The sequence below is a fragment of the Amblyraja radiata genome, chromosome 3 (genome assembly GCF_010909765.2).
Source record: "Amblyraja radiata isolate CabotCenter1 chromosome 3, sAmbRad1.1.pri, whole genome shotgun sequence".
NCBI lineage: Eukaryota > Metazoa > Chordata > Chondrichthyes > Rajiformes > Rajidae > Amblyraja > Amblyraja radiata.
In genome coordinates this window covers 19,796,848-19,811,579 of record NC_045958.1, presented here as the reverse complement: position 1 = coordinate 19,811,579, position 14,732 = coordinate 19,796,848, and the positions used below count along the sequence as shown (strand labels likewise).

The window sequence follows — 14,732 nt, the reverse complement described above, 5'->3', positions numbered from 1 at the left end:
CATAGAAACATAGAAAATAGGTGCAGGAGTAGGCCATTCGGCCCTTCGAGCCTGCACCGCCATTCAATATGATCATGGCTGATCATCCAACTCAGTATCCTGTACCTGCCTTCTCTCCATACCCCCTGATCCCTTTAGCCACAAGGGCCACATCTAACTCCCTCTTAAATATAGCCAATGAACTGGCCTCAACTACCTTCTGTGGCAGAGAATTCCAGAGATTCACCACTCTCTGTGTGAAAAATGTTTTCCTCATCTCGGTCCTACAAGATTTCCCCCTTATCCTTAAACTGTGACCCCTTGTTCTGGACTTCCCCAACATCGGGAACAATCTTCCTGCATCTAGCCTGTCCAACCCCTTAAGAATTTTGTACGTTTCTATAAGATTCCCCCCTCAATCTTCTAAATTCTAGCGAGTACAAGCCGAGTTTATCCAGTCTTTCTTCATATGAAAGTCCTGACATCCCAGGAATCAGTCTGGCGAACCTTCAGTATGGGGACGGGAAGAGGAGCTAAAATGGTTAGCAACTGGGAAATCCAGTGGGCCTTGGCAGAGTGAGCTCAAGTGTTCAGCAAAACGGTCGCCAAGTCTAATTTCAGATAAACCACAACAACAAAAAAGATACATATGGAAACAGAAAGGTGGAGCTACATCTTTGGAGAGAGAGAAGATAAAAGAGGGCTATCTGAACTTATTAAATACATTATTAAGTCTCAAGGATTGTATCGTACCCAGATGAAATATTAGGCATTCAGAGCTATGCAAGAGAACAGAGGAACAATCAAAGTGGGAGTGGAATAGAAAAATGAGTTAACAGAATACTGGAAGCTCAGGACCCCTAGTGGACAGAGTGGAGATGTTCTGCAAGATGATTACCCAATCTGCGTTTGGTTTCTCCAGTATAGTGGAAACAACATTATGCTTTTGGCATTTCCTATCCTTGTTTTGGATTTCCTGTTTTTTGCTCCCTGATCACTTACACTGATTTTTGCCATTGAACACCACGCAGATAGAGGATGTAGAATACAAAAAGTACTTGGTTATTGACAAAATGGGCTGAGATCTGACGGACATTATTACAAAATTGGGTATATTCGAAAAGGTGAACAAAATAATAACATCAAAAGGTTAGGCTGGGTAGAATTCAAAAAAGCACAAATGTGAGAGATAATTTAAAAATAAATTAGGGACAGATGTAAAGGAAGTGGTGTTATAAGAAGGAAGGGGGATTTGGATGATGCTGTTAACAAGGAAGCAGCTGCAAATGGCTTGAGTGCAACGGAGACCCATAAAATAAAGAAGTCCATAGATGTAGTAACATCCATATGATATAACAACATTGACGAGTCGGTCATTAATTTAGCTAGTTTGTTGAAGAGATAAGGAAACAGGATTAACAAGTTCAGAGAGCAAGTGGAGTTGAAATGAAGAATGCTGACTGAGAGGAGGAAGAGAAATAATGTAGTAATGAGTTCAGGGCAGGATTTAAGGGCATTAGATAAGATGCATTTCCAAAGAGATGGGAGAGCTGGAACACTGATGAGTTTGTTGGAGGAAAAAAAACCTGAACAATGTGTCAGTGATGCTGCTGCAAACAAGATTTTCATTGTACTATACCTCGCCATATTTGTGCATAATGGCAATAAGCTCAGCCTGGCACTTCCTTGCTGTAACATTGAATCAAAGTCGGCCTTTAATCTTGATGACAGTAGACCAAAGAATATGTCCAGTTCTGAGCTTCTAAATTGTGCAAATATTAATCTTGTTCCATTAATCGGGGCGTCTTTTAATGAATGAGATTCCATTATGATCCCTTCTGGCGGTGAAGTTCATTTGTACTACCCAGTAGTAGATCTCTTAATATGATGGTGGATTATGCTCTTCACAAGGACTTCACAAACTACACAAACCAGACTGATTCCTTGGATGTCAGGACTTTCATATGAAGAAAGACTGGATAGACTCAGCTTGTACTCGCTATAATTTAGAAGATTGTGGGGGGATCTTATAGAAACTTACAAAATTCTTAAGGGGTTGTACAGGCTAGATGCAGGAAGATTGTTCCCGATGTTGGGGAAGTCCAGAACAAGGGGTCACAGTTTAAGGATAAGGGGGAAGTCTTTTAGGACCGAGATGAGGAAAACTTTTTTCACACAGAGAGTGGTGAATCTCTGGAATTCTCTCCCGCAGAAGGTAGTTGAGGCCAGTTCATTGGCTATATTTAAGAGGGAGTTAGATGTGGCCTTGTGGCTAAAGGGATCAGGGGGTATGGAGAGAAGGCAGGTACAGGATACTGAGTTGGATGATCAGCCATAATCATATTGAATGGCGGTGCAGGCTCGAAGGGCCGAATGGCCTACTCCTGCACCTATTTTCTATGTTTCTATGTTTACTCCTGCAATTACCTTTTTTATGACAACATGTGCTGGCACAGCATTAGCATTCTCTATAAAGCTAATAACTAGATTCTCACATTTTAAATGTGTGGATTTCATTATTTGATTTTATAAATTTTTCATTATTAGTTTAATAATTTGGAAGCTGATTGGTCACACAAATAAAGCAGAAGAGGAGTGTGTATTATTTTGGGGAAAAAAGTTGATAAATCTAGCTTAACTTTTGATATGTGTACTGGAATTATTTGTCTACAAAAAAGCACTGCTCCAATGGATGCTAATGCAATGCAGTACAACATAAATAAATAGATTGGTGAGTACAGGCCCAATAATATTGCTTAGTCAGTAATCCATATTACTTTGTCAAGAACCCATCCCAATTCCATTGATGATAAAATATCTGATGTCAAAAACTATCATTATTTTTAGGTCTCCCAGAGTGTGAACCTTGTTATCGATCCTATCCGAGTGTTCTGCTGGATATTCACTTCATCATTAGCTCAGGAGAAATCATCTGTGGCTCTCAGATACCAACTGAAGAACATGCTCATGAGAGTAGTGTTTCAAATGAGGAACCAAACAAAAATGCCTGTGGACAGGTGAGGAAAATTGAATATGGTTCAAGCCATATTGAGGGGAAAATTAATAACTCCAACAATTCTCAGAAAATTACAGAAATGATTCGTATTATCCCACATCCACGGTAATGTTTGGAGAAATACCATTGAAATCACCAGAGAAAGAGTGCTTTCGTCATTGTTCTGTAATTTCCTTGGTCCTTAGGTATGCTAGGATAATGATTAAGCAACATTTTAAAAATCGTATGACCATAGAAATCGCAGAGAACAATATTATTTGATAGGTAGGCACAAAATGCTGGAGTAACTCAGCGGGACAGGCAGCATCTCTGGAGAGAAGGAATGGGTGACGTTTCAGGTCGAGACCCTTGTTCAGATATAAATATAATCTGACTGTCGGTTTGCTGAATTCAAATTCCTATCATAACTATGTCAATCTATTTACTTGAATTATACAAAATTACTCACTGTAACTATCAATTTATTTTGTTTGTTTTCAACTAAAGGAGGTTAGCAACAAGTATAACATCACTGGAATTGTAATTGGATTAAGAACATCACTGGAATTGTAATAACTTTTACAAAATGTTCCTTTTCTGCTTCTGTTAAAAAATGGCTCTCAATCTCCTCAGCAAATAGATGAGCCCACACTGAAAACATGTAACATCAGCCCAGTGCTAAGAGAATGCCTTATGGTTTGGATTTGCGTGAAGCATAATATTCAAATCATAGATGATGTTCTGAAAAATCTTTTCCTAAAGGAACAACTCTGTAAGGCAAACTGGTAGGTTTCATTTTTAAAACATTGGATTTGTTTTCAAATGTCATTAAACAAAAGGTGATGTGTATCAGAGAAACAAAATTACTGCTGACGGATTTATATTCATTAAGATTTCCACATAGTCTTATTTGACAGATTAGAAAGGAAAATTTGAAAAGCAAAAAACTACAAATATTGTAAAGCTGAAATAAAAACATGAAATGCTGGAACTACTCGGGTCAGGCAGCATCTATGGAGACAGAAACCGGTTTCTCATTTCAGATTGGTGGCATTATCATACAGAGTATCATTGAGATTTTTGGCACATGAGACCATCAGTGACCTGCTGGGAGAACTGCTATGAAGACTAATCCTACTTTTCACCTTTTAGACTCTGGCCTTGCAGTAACTTGGAATGGGAGAATCCAAATTAGTCCCTCAAGCAAAAGTGCCCTCAGATCAATACTCTAAGTATGAATATGCATTCCATAACCTCATTCCTCTTACAATATGCTTACTAGTCCTTGGTTCTCACAGTATTCAAAATCTCTTTATGCATTCCATAATGTGCATTAACCATATAACAATTATAGCACAGAAACAGGCCATCTCGGCCCTATAAGTCCGTGCCGAACACTTATTTTCCCCTAGTCCCATCTACCTGCACTCAGACCATAACCCTCCATTCCTTTCCCATCTATATACCTATCCAATTTATTTTTAAATTATAAAATCGAACCTGCCTCCTCCACTTCCACTGGAAGCTCATTCCACACAGCTACCACTCTCTGAGTAAAGAAGTTCCCCCTCATGTTACCCCTAAACTTCTGTCCCTTAATTCCGAAGTCATGTCCTCTTGTTTGAATCTTCCCTACTCTCAATGGGAAAAGCTTATCCACGTCAACTCTGTCTATCCCTCATCATTTTAAAGACCTCTATCAAGTCCCCCCTTAACCTTCTGCGCTCCAAAGAATAAAGACCTAACTTGTTCAACCTTTCTCTGTAACTTAGTTGCTGAAACCCAGGCAACATTCTAGTAAATCTCCTCTGTAGTCTCTCTATTTTGTTGGCATCCTTCCTATAATTGGGCGACCAAAATTGTACACCATACTCCAGAATTGGTCTCACCAATGCCTTGTACAATTTTAACATTACATCCCAACTTCTATACTCAATGCTCTGATTTATAAAGGCTAGCATACCATAACTTCATTCCTTTTACAGTATACTTACTAGACCTTGGTTCTCACAGTATTCAAAATATCTTTAAAATCTCAATCAAATCACCTCTCAACCTTTGAAATTAATGATTCACTTCCTGCAAGATGTGGTGCCTGGAAAGACTCGCTATATTCCAAATGGGGATGAATTATGAATTATAACATTTAGTCACTTCAGTATATTAGTATATTAGGTATTAAGACCAAGATTCCATTATCCTTTGTATATATTTTCTAAACCATTTTAATAATTTATGTATATGGCCTGCATCTATTTGGACCTTGATAGATTTTAACTTTTAGAATGCACTAAATGTTGTACTTTCTGTGTCCAAAAAATGCGATCTCCCATTTGCCACAATTCTTTTCCTGTTCGCTCTTTTATTAACATCTCTTATGGGCCTGTCCCACTTAGGCGATTTTTCAGGCAACTGTCATCCTCTCCACATTCACTCTATGCAAGCCTTTCACTATTCGGTACGTTAGTTATTCAATTCTGTACTGCTTCCATGGGCAGAGTTGTATACACATTTTCAATAAATCACTTAAATACTGTAAATGGAGACGGTGTGGCGGTCCCTGGAGATTAGGCCACTCCTTGGGTCAACCCCCTCGGCTCTTGAGGGACAGGGATGGTTGTCTGCCCACGCAGTTTCCCGGTTCCAGCTCGGGGGTGATCTCTGTGTTTTGCCATGCTTCATTAAAGGACTTCTGAACCCATTTTCTGACCTCGTCCAGGCCACTACAACGGCCATAAAAGTTCAACTCCGCGGCCTGGGGTGGTCGAAGCTGCCACCCTCCAGTCCAGCGGACGCAGCTGTTGTTGCGGGAGCTCCGTAGAACAGGTCACCAAACTGTGACCTGCGAGCTCCCGACGATGTCGTCCACTGGGCCCACGGCCGATCCTCTGATATCATATATCGTTATCCCTGCACTCAGCTAATTTCTGAGCCAATCAATGAATTGTTTTTCTTTCTATATGCTGCAACTTTAAATAACAGTTTCATATGAGGGACATTATCAAATGCCTTCAAGAATATCCATAGATGTTCCACTAACCATGTATATTCCTCAGGTTTGTCATCCATAACTCTCCTTTATAAGTTCACGCGGATCTCTCTGATGAACTGAAATTGTTCAGATGGGTAAGAACACCATTCCCAATTTTCACCTGTAATCTCCCAAAAACAAGTTACATTTTTAGGTTGCACCATTTCAAATGTCTATCCAACGTTAATTACATTGAGAGCTTCTGGCTCCAGCACCCTTTAAAGTATCAGCTATAAATCTTGTTTCTACTCTAATTTATGATTCTTGGTTACTGGCCACTCTGCCAAGGGAAATATTTCCATCAACTCTCTAACACCATTATCTATATTACTAAAAGTCTGTTCTTGACCGGTTTTGGCCATCTGTGCTGCGATTTCCGAGAGAACGCCGCCACCTACGGCCGTCATTTTTGGCCACCTTGCTCAGAACCCCCCTCCGCCGCATGTGTGCCGAGGATTTTTCCCGTCGATTAAAAATGACAGAGATATTAATGTTTTTACAAAATTCCCCATTCTCTCTGCTGCCCCCGCTGGCGGCAGGGGGGAGGGACTATAAAACCAGGAAGTCTCTTCAAGATGGAGGAAGGCAGAGGGTCACGTTTCTCTGAGCTGTGAATAACACTGAACACATGTCTACTCAAATGTAAGTGCCCTTAGTGGTTCTAAAATACTTGCAGAATGTGTCTATTGGTTCTAAACCTTGCAAAAAAGTGTCTATTGGTTCTAAAGCTTGCAAAAAAATGTCTATTGGTTCTAAAGCTTGCAAAAATGTCTCTATTAGTTCTAAAGCTTGCAAAAAGAGTCTCTATTGGTTCTAAAGCTTGCAAAAAATGTCTATTGGTTCTAAAGCTTCCAAAAAAATGTCTATTGGTTCTAAAGCTGGCAAAAAAATGTCTATTGGTTCTAAAGCTTGCAAAAAATGTCTATTGGTTTAAAGCTTGCAAAAAGTGTCTCTATTGGTTCTAAAGCTTGCAAAAAATGTCTCTATTGGTTCTAAAGCTTGCAAATAAAAGTCTCTATTGGTTCTAAAGCTTGCAAAAAAATGTCTCTATTGGTTCTAATGCTTGCAAAAAATGTCTATTGGTTCTAAAGCTTGCAAAAATATGTCTATTGTTTCTAAAGATGGCAAAAATATGTCTATTGGTTCTAAAGCTTGCTAAAAAATGTCTATTGGTTCTAAAGCTTGCAAAAAAAAGTCTATTGGTTCTAAAGCTTGCAAAAAATGTCTATTGGTTCTAAAGCTTGCAAAAAGTGTCTCTATTGCTTCTAAAGCTTGCAAAAAATGTCTATTGCTTCTAAAGTTTGTAAAACAATGTCTATTGGTTCTAAAGCTTGCAAAAAAATCTATTGGTTCTAAAGCTTGCAAAAAAATGTCTATTGGTTCTAAAGCTTGCAAAAAAATGTTTAGTGGTTCTAAAGCTTGCAAAAAAATGTCTATTGGTTCTCAAGCTTGCAAAAAAAAGTCTATTGGTTCTAAAGCTTGCAAAAAATGTCTATTGGTTCTAAAGCTTGCAAAAAGTGTCTCTATTGGTTCTAAAGCTTGCAAAAAAAATGTCTATTGGATCGAAAATGGTTCATACTAGCGCTCCAGAAAGCGCTCCCCCCCCCCCCCCCCCCCCCGGTTGGCTTGGCTTGGCTTAGGTGTGTCTTGAAATTGAAAGGCACTACTTACTGCAATTGGTGGCATGAAGTTGAAAGGCACTACTTACTGCAAATGGTGGCTTGGTTGCTTTGGCTTGAAGTTGAAAGGCACTACTTACTGCAAATGGTGGCTTGGGTGTGGCTTGAAGTTGAAATAAACCACTTACTGCAAATGGTGGCATGAAGTTGAAAGGCACTACTTACTGCAAATGGTGGATTGGTTGCTTTGGCTTGAAGTTGAAAGGCACTATTACTGCAAATGGTGGCTTGGGAGCTTTGACTTGAAGTTGAAAGGCACTACTTACTGTAAATGGTGGCTTGAGTGTGGCTTGAAGTTGAAAGGCACTACTTACTGCAAATTGTGGCTTGAAGTTGAAAGGCACTACTTACTGCAAATGGTGGCATGAAGTTGAAATGCACTACTTACTGCAAATGGTTGCTTGGGTGCTTTGGCTTACAGTTGAAAGGCAGTACTTACTGCAAATGGTGGCTTGGGTGCAATGGCTTGAAGTTGAAAGGCACTACTTCCTGCAAATGATGGCTTGGGTGTGGCTTGGGTGTGGCTTGAATTTGAAAGACACCACTTACTGCAAATGGTGGCATGAAGTTGAAAGGCACTAACTGCAAATGATGGCTTGGGTGTGGCTTGAAGTTGAAAGGCACTACTTACTGCAAATGATGGCTTGGGTGTGGCTTGAAGTTGAAAGGCACTACTTACTGCAAATGATGGCTTGGGTGTGGCTTGAAGTTGAAAGGCACTACTTACTGCAGATGGTGGCTTGGTTGCTTTGGCTTGAAGTTGAAAGGCACTAACTGCAAATGGTGGCTTGGTTACTTTGGCTTGAAGTTGAAAGGCACTACTTACTGCAAATGGTGGCATGAGGTTGACAGGCACTACTTACTGCAAATGGTGGCTTGGGTGCTTTGGCTTGAAGTTGAAAGACACTACTTACTGCAAATTGTAGCTTGGGTGCTTTGGCATTAAGTTGAAAGGCACTGCAAATGGTGGCATGAAGTTGAAAGGCACTACTTACTGCAAGTGGTGGCTTGGGAGCTTGGGTTTGAAGTTGAAAGGCACTACTTACTGCAAATGGTGGCTTGGGTGCTTTGGCTTGAAGTTGAAAGGCACTACTTACTGCAAATGGTGGCATGAGGTTGACAGGCACTACTTACTGCAAATGGTGGCTTGGGTGCTTTGGCTTGAAGTTGAAAGGCACTACTTACTGCAAATGGTGGCATGAGGTTGACAGGCACTACTTACTGCAAATGGTGGCTTGGGTGCTTTGGCTTGAAGTTGAAAGGCACTACTTACTGCAAATGGTGGCATGAGGTTGACAGGCACTACTTACTGCAAATGGTGGCTTGGGTGCTTTGGCTTGAAGTTGAAAGGCACTACTTATTGCAAATGGTGGCACGAGGTTGACAGGCACTACTTACTGCAAATGGTGGCTTGGGTGCATTGGCTTGAAGTTGAAAGGCACTATTTACTGCTAATGGTAGCATGAAGTTGAAAGGCACTATTACTGCAAATGGTGGCTTGGTTGCTTTGGCTTGAAGTTGAAAGGCACTACTTACTGCAAATGGTGGCTTGGGAGCTTTGACTTGAAGTTGAAAGGCACCTCTTACTGCTAATGGTGGCTTGGGTGTGGCTTGGGTGTGGTTTGAAGTTGAAAGCCACTAACTGCAAATGGTGGCTTGGATGCAATGGCTTGAAGTTAAAAGGCAATACTTACTGCAAATGGTGATTTGGGTGCTTTGGCTTGAAGTTAAAAGGCACTACTGTAAATGCACTTACTTCCTGTTTGCACTATATATTGATTTTAGATAAAACACTACCACTTACGGCTGTGATTTTTGGCCATCTTACTCAGTCCCCCTCCGCTGAGCAGGTGCAGAGAATTCTTCCCATCAATGAAAAATAAAAGTGTTTAGTTTTTTTTTAAATTTTGAGAATCTCTCTCCTGTCAATCACTCCATGAAAGCCACACCTTTTCCGGTTGGGTGGAGGGGAGGGGTTATAAAACCCGGAAATGTGGGTGTGGCTCAGTCTCTGCAAGATGGAGGAGGGAGAGGTCACGACTCGCTGTCTTTAGTGGCTTTGCACCCTACTTCAAATGGTATGAAACTGCACTTGAATTTGGTGGCCTTGCACCCTGCTAGAAGTGGTAAGAAACTGCACTTGAATTTGGTGGCCTTATACCCTGCTTGAAATAGAATTTCAAGGATTAGCCGTGAGTCAACTACCAGCCGTGAGTGAGTGAGTTGCCAGCACAACAGGCTTGATTGACTGAGACGCCAGCCCAAGAATCCATTTGGCGCACAATTTGCATACTAGCCCTCTGGAAACCAGTCCCTTCAGCACACAACACCCATACTAGCGCTCCAGAAAGCCCCCCCCCCTCCCCCCCCCCCCCAACTGGCCACCAATATTAGAATTGGTGGAGAGGTGGAATATTGCGTTGGATGACCAGCCCTCATGTGTGATGCTGGGACCCAACGGGTCCCACTTAGTCTAGTAACTTATTCAATTAAATCTCTCCTCAGCCTTCTCTACTGCAAAGAAGACAACTTCAGCTCATCCACTTTTATCCTACAGCTAAAACTAGGAACATTCCAGCATTTGTACACTCTGTCATTACCTCCACAGAACATCAACAGTGATTCTCATTAATTATCATTACTACCACCTCAAATCTTGATTAGTAAGACCCAATTTTTCCTTGGGAAAGCCATGCTAAATGCTTTTTTATTAATACTTCTTACATAGAAACATGGAAAATAGGTGCAGGAGTAGGCCATTCGGCCCTTCGAGCCATTCGATATGATCATGGTTGATCATCCAACTCAGTATCCCATCCCTGCCTTCGCTCCATACCCCCTGATCCCTTTAGCCACAAGGGCCACATCTAACTCCCTGTTAAATATAGCCAATGAACTGGCCTCAACTACCTTCTGTGGCAGAGAATTCCAGACTGTGTAAAAAATGATTTTCTCATCTCGGTCCTAAAAGACTTCCCTCTTATTCTTAAACTGTGACCCCTAGTTCTGGACTTCCCCAACATCTTTCTAAATGATTAATATTGTCCCTGAGAACTTTCTTCTCAACCAACTTTATATTTATTTATTTTAATTTGTATTCTTTTAAATTATTGCAACCAGTATAACTTATGAAATTATGCAATACAAAAGCATCAGAAAATGCATTGTACAGTATTTAATATTTGTCACTGCACCTATTATTTAAAAAAACAAAAAAACTAAGGTATGATAACCATGCAAATAAATGATGATAATATCTTGATTTTCTTTTCCAGGATTGATTCTGCACTTGGTTTACTACTCCTTGGTGAAAGTGCCAAAATAAACATGGCTTGTTTGAAAGCTTTGAAAGAGCTGGGTATAAATCTTGTAACACATTTCAGTGTTCCCAACTTAAAGGAGGTAAAGTTACATTCTGTCAATGCAAATTATTACAAACCATTCTTCTAAGAAATGTTTCCATAAATGTTCCACTGCTGGAAATCTGAAATAAATTAGAAGTTAGAAAAACTGAGCAAGGTGACATTTCTGGACATCGTTGACCTAAAACACAAACTCTATTTCTCTTGTCACCAAATCTGTTGTGTTTCAATAGTATTTTATGTTCTATTGCAGAAAACTTTCCTTCTATAAAGGTTAACTATAGAAACATTAAGCTGCAATTGTTCTCATGATCAACTTCTGCCAGAGAGTGTGAACCCTACCCTTCTTCACAAATAATAACCTTAGCAGTTTTGCTGTTACTTTAAAAAATAATTCTGCACAAAATTATTAGTTTTTAGTTCTGAACCTCATTTAAAATAATGTTTCTCAATGTTCCAATGAAATATATAATTTGACATATCTCCGTGTTAAATTTAGTCAGTCATTCATATTCCCATTTCACTATTATCGTCATCTCTTGGTAATCTTTTTTTGGCAGCCACATTGTTTACTACATTCTTATATTGCAGATTTTGAATTATTCCTAAGCCCTAATCGTGATTTGGCATTAGAATTGGGGAATTTCTTCCAGTCTGAATACAATCCACTGACTTAGATTCTTTGGCCAATTTTGTACGTGTTGTTACATCATTCCCATATTTAAGATTGCTTCCAGTCACATAATGCAAGAAGCACAACGAAGAAAAATGTTCACTGTACACATTTCACAAATTCCTTACCCACTTTACTCCTTAAACTAATTTCTCTCTTGCACCCACACTCATACCATTGTTATCTCTAGAGTTTACTATTTCAGTGTTTTCCCGATCAGCCTTTCACTTTCCACTTAATTTGAACAGGGTTCATACAATTTTCTGTTGCCCATTTCATTGCATGCATAGTTTCTTTCATCTCTCACCCTTTTTGGGGGCCTTGGCTTTCATGCCTTGATTTTAATCTTCTTTATTTCCAAATCTCTTTTGTTTTGTCCTCCCCTCCCTCTGACATTTTCTCTAACCCTACACCGTTCAAGATGGTTACAGGTTTACATTTCTGGCCTGTTGTGTATCCTCAGTTTGAATCATTCTACTATTGGCAGCCTAGATCCTAAGCTACCACATTGCCTTCTTAAACACCTCAGGCTCCCTTCCGAATATTGCTTAAAATGTCTGATTGAACTCATGATTGTCAAATTTAGTAGATAGTCAAATTTGTTTTGAGGCACTGCAGAATTGAAATATTTTACAATGTTAAAGATTAAATAAATAAGGGTAGTTGTGAAGCCCTTTTGGCTTGTGTTATAATTCCGTCTATGTCTCACTGGCTATTATCTTGATATCACAATCAAGTTGCTTGAGCTTTCCAAATAATTTGAAAATTTACTCCTCAACCAACCCTGTTCTAAATGGATTTGCATGCACAAAGTGTGCTACAAAGAACTGGATTATTTTACCCTGTTCAATAGAATCACATTATTATTGAGCAATGTAACTCAATTATTTTTGTTGTTATTATTATCAACAATAAGCCCCAGCTGGTAAAGCTGCAGTCTCACAGCGGCATGGATCTGGTTTCAATCCTGACCTCGGGTGTTGTCTGTGTGGAGTTTGAGTGTTCTCCCTATTATCATGTGGGCTTCCTCTGGGTGTTCTGCTTTCCTCCCACATCCCAAAGACGTGCGGTTTTGTAGGTTAATTGCCCTCTGTCAATTCCCCCTCGTGTATAGAACGGATGAAATGCAGAAATGGATCATGTGAAATCTTGACTAGGCATCTGCAGTTGAGATATGGTGGAGAGTCTGATCACTCACACAGCATCAAATGTGGAAACATTACAACGTTGGTGCTTTACATTTCAGAGAAAACTCAGAACTAGTGTGAACGGGTGATCAATGGTTGGCTGGTTTCCATGCTGTATCTTTCAATAATCAATCAATCAATCAATCAATTATACAGGATAAGAATTTGAAACTAAAATGTTGTATTTTAATTCTAGGAAAATGTGAGTCCAGATATACATGTTTGGCCTTTGCAGCTAAATCAGCTATACTGTTGTATATTGGGGGACATCTGCCTCCATGGCAGTACGCCAGAAATCCAAAAAGCTGCTCTAACCGGGAGCGAGGTTCCATCAAAGTCAACCAACAGGACCAATAAACCAGGATTAATTGAACTGCTACAAATCCGGTTGGCAGCAACAGCAGAAGATGGTAAAGTATGAGAATGAAATGCAAATTAGGATTTTAAGATTTAAAATTGAGAGTGAAATACCAGAATATTTGATTATACTGCATTTACTTTCCTGGCATTTATATTTTTAAAACTGCTTTGCTATCCAGTTTATCTAAAACTTTGCATTTATTGCTATCCATAGATATTTCTGGAGGCTTTTGAGTCCGAGGTTACTATCATTACACTGTTCTCCAGAGGGATCTGTGGCATGTTAATAGATTAAAGGGCCTGTCCCACTTGACCGTCATTCGTGCGCCATTTACGCGACCTGCTAGCGTGTGGGTAGCGCGTGGGTAGCGCGAGACGGGCGCATGGAGTGGTGTGGAGGAGTGTTGAGTGGCGTGGAGGAGTGTGGATTTCGTCCCACACAAAATCTTCGCTCGTCACCAGCCTGTCGCGTAACTAACGGCCAAAGTGGGACAGGCCCAAGACCCTGGCTCGGCGCAACGTCTCACCTCCAACAGCAGCAGAAGCAGACAAATGATCGCCGAGCTCGGCCTGGGGCTCACGGCCGTTGTGGATCTGGATTCGCCCCCACTCCTACTCCCTGAGCGGGGCCAAGACGATTGGAGATAGACACAAAATGCTGGAGTAACTCAGCGGGACCAGCAACATCTCCGGAGAGAAGCAATGGGTGACGTTTCGGGTCAAGACCCTTCTTCAGGCTGAAGAGGAGTCTCGACCTGAAACATCATCCATTCCTTCTCTCCAGAGATGCTGCCGGTCCCGCTGAGTTACTCCTGCATTTTGTGTCTATCTTCAAATGACGTCACGCGCTCCAGACGGCTGTGCGGGCGCATGATGACGCGCGCGACCGTCGCGCGTCAGTCACTACCAGACTGTCGCGTAAATGATGGCCAAGTGGGACAGGACCTTAATTGACATCAAGAATTCAAAACAATGAGTCCCCTTTTTTGGATACTAAGCATGCAGAAATTGATCGGGTGAAATCATGACTAGGCATCTGCAGCTGAGATATGGTGGAGCATCTGATCTTTTCCACATCAAATGTGGAAACATTACATGTTGGACACTTCACATTTCACACTTCGTGCCCTAACTAAACCACCCAAATTGAGAAAATGACTGTCATGTGACAATACCTGCAGAGACCTGAGAGAAAGTGTCTCTATTTTGAATAGCACACAATATCTGTCAGCTTCATTTTGCTATGTGCAAGATATTTAAAAGCTCATACAGATTGAAACATTCTAGCCTGGCACCCTTGAGGCATCACTGGTGTCGGATCATAGAAAATGTCCCAGATAATCTTTAACTGAGCAGAACTGTCTTTTTAATATAGACACTTCCCAGGCCACACAATGGGTCTGAGAAACTGTATGTAACACAAGTTTCTGTAAATCAGAAACATTGTTGACTGAGATTGCAAAAGT

At 40.5% G+C, this 14,732-nt stretch overlaps 1 protein-coding gene across 1 annotated transcript in view; it reads left to right on the top strand.

Annotated features, from left to right (window-relative positions):
- The window catches only part of tmem232 (transmembrane protein 232), a 52,135-nt gene that overhangs the window by 23,068 nt on the left and 14,335 nt on the right, over positions 1 to 14,732 (top strand). Inside the window, exons 7-10 of the mRNA XM_033017412.1 lie at positions 2,827 to 2,996; positions 3,608 to 3,759; positions 10,960 to 11,086; positions 13,103 to 13,316. Of these exons, the coding sequence (XP_032873303.1) occupies positions 2,827 to 2,996; positions 3,608 to 3,759; positions 10,960 to 11,086; positions 13,103 to 13,316 (663 nt within the window). The remainder of the gene's footprint in view (positions 1 to 2,826; positions 2,997 to 3,607; positions 3,760 to 10,959; positions 11,087 to 13,102; positions 13,317 to 14,732) is intronic.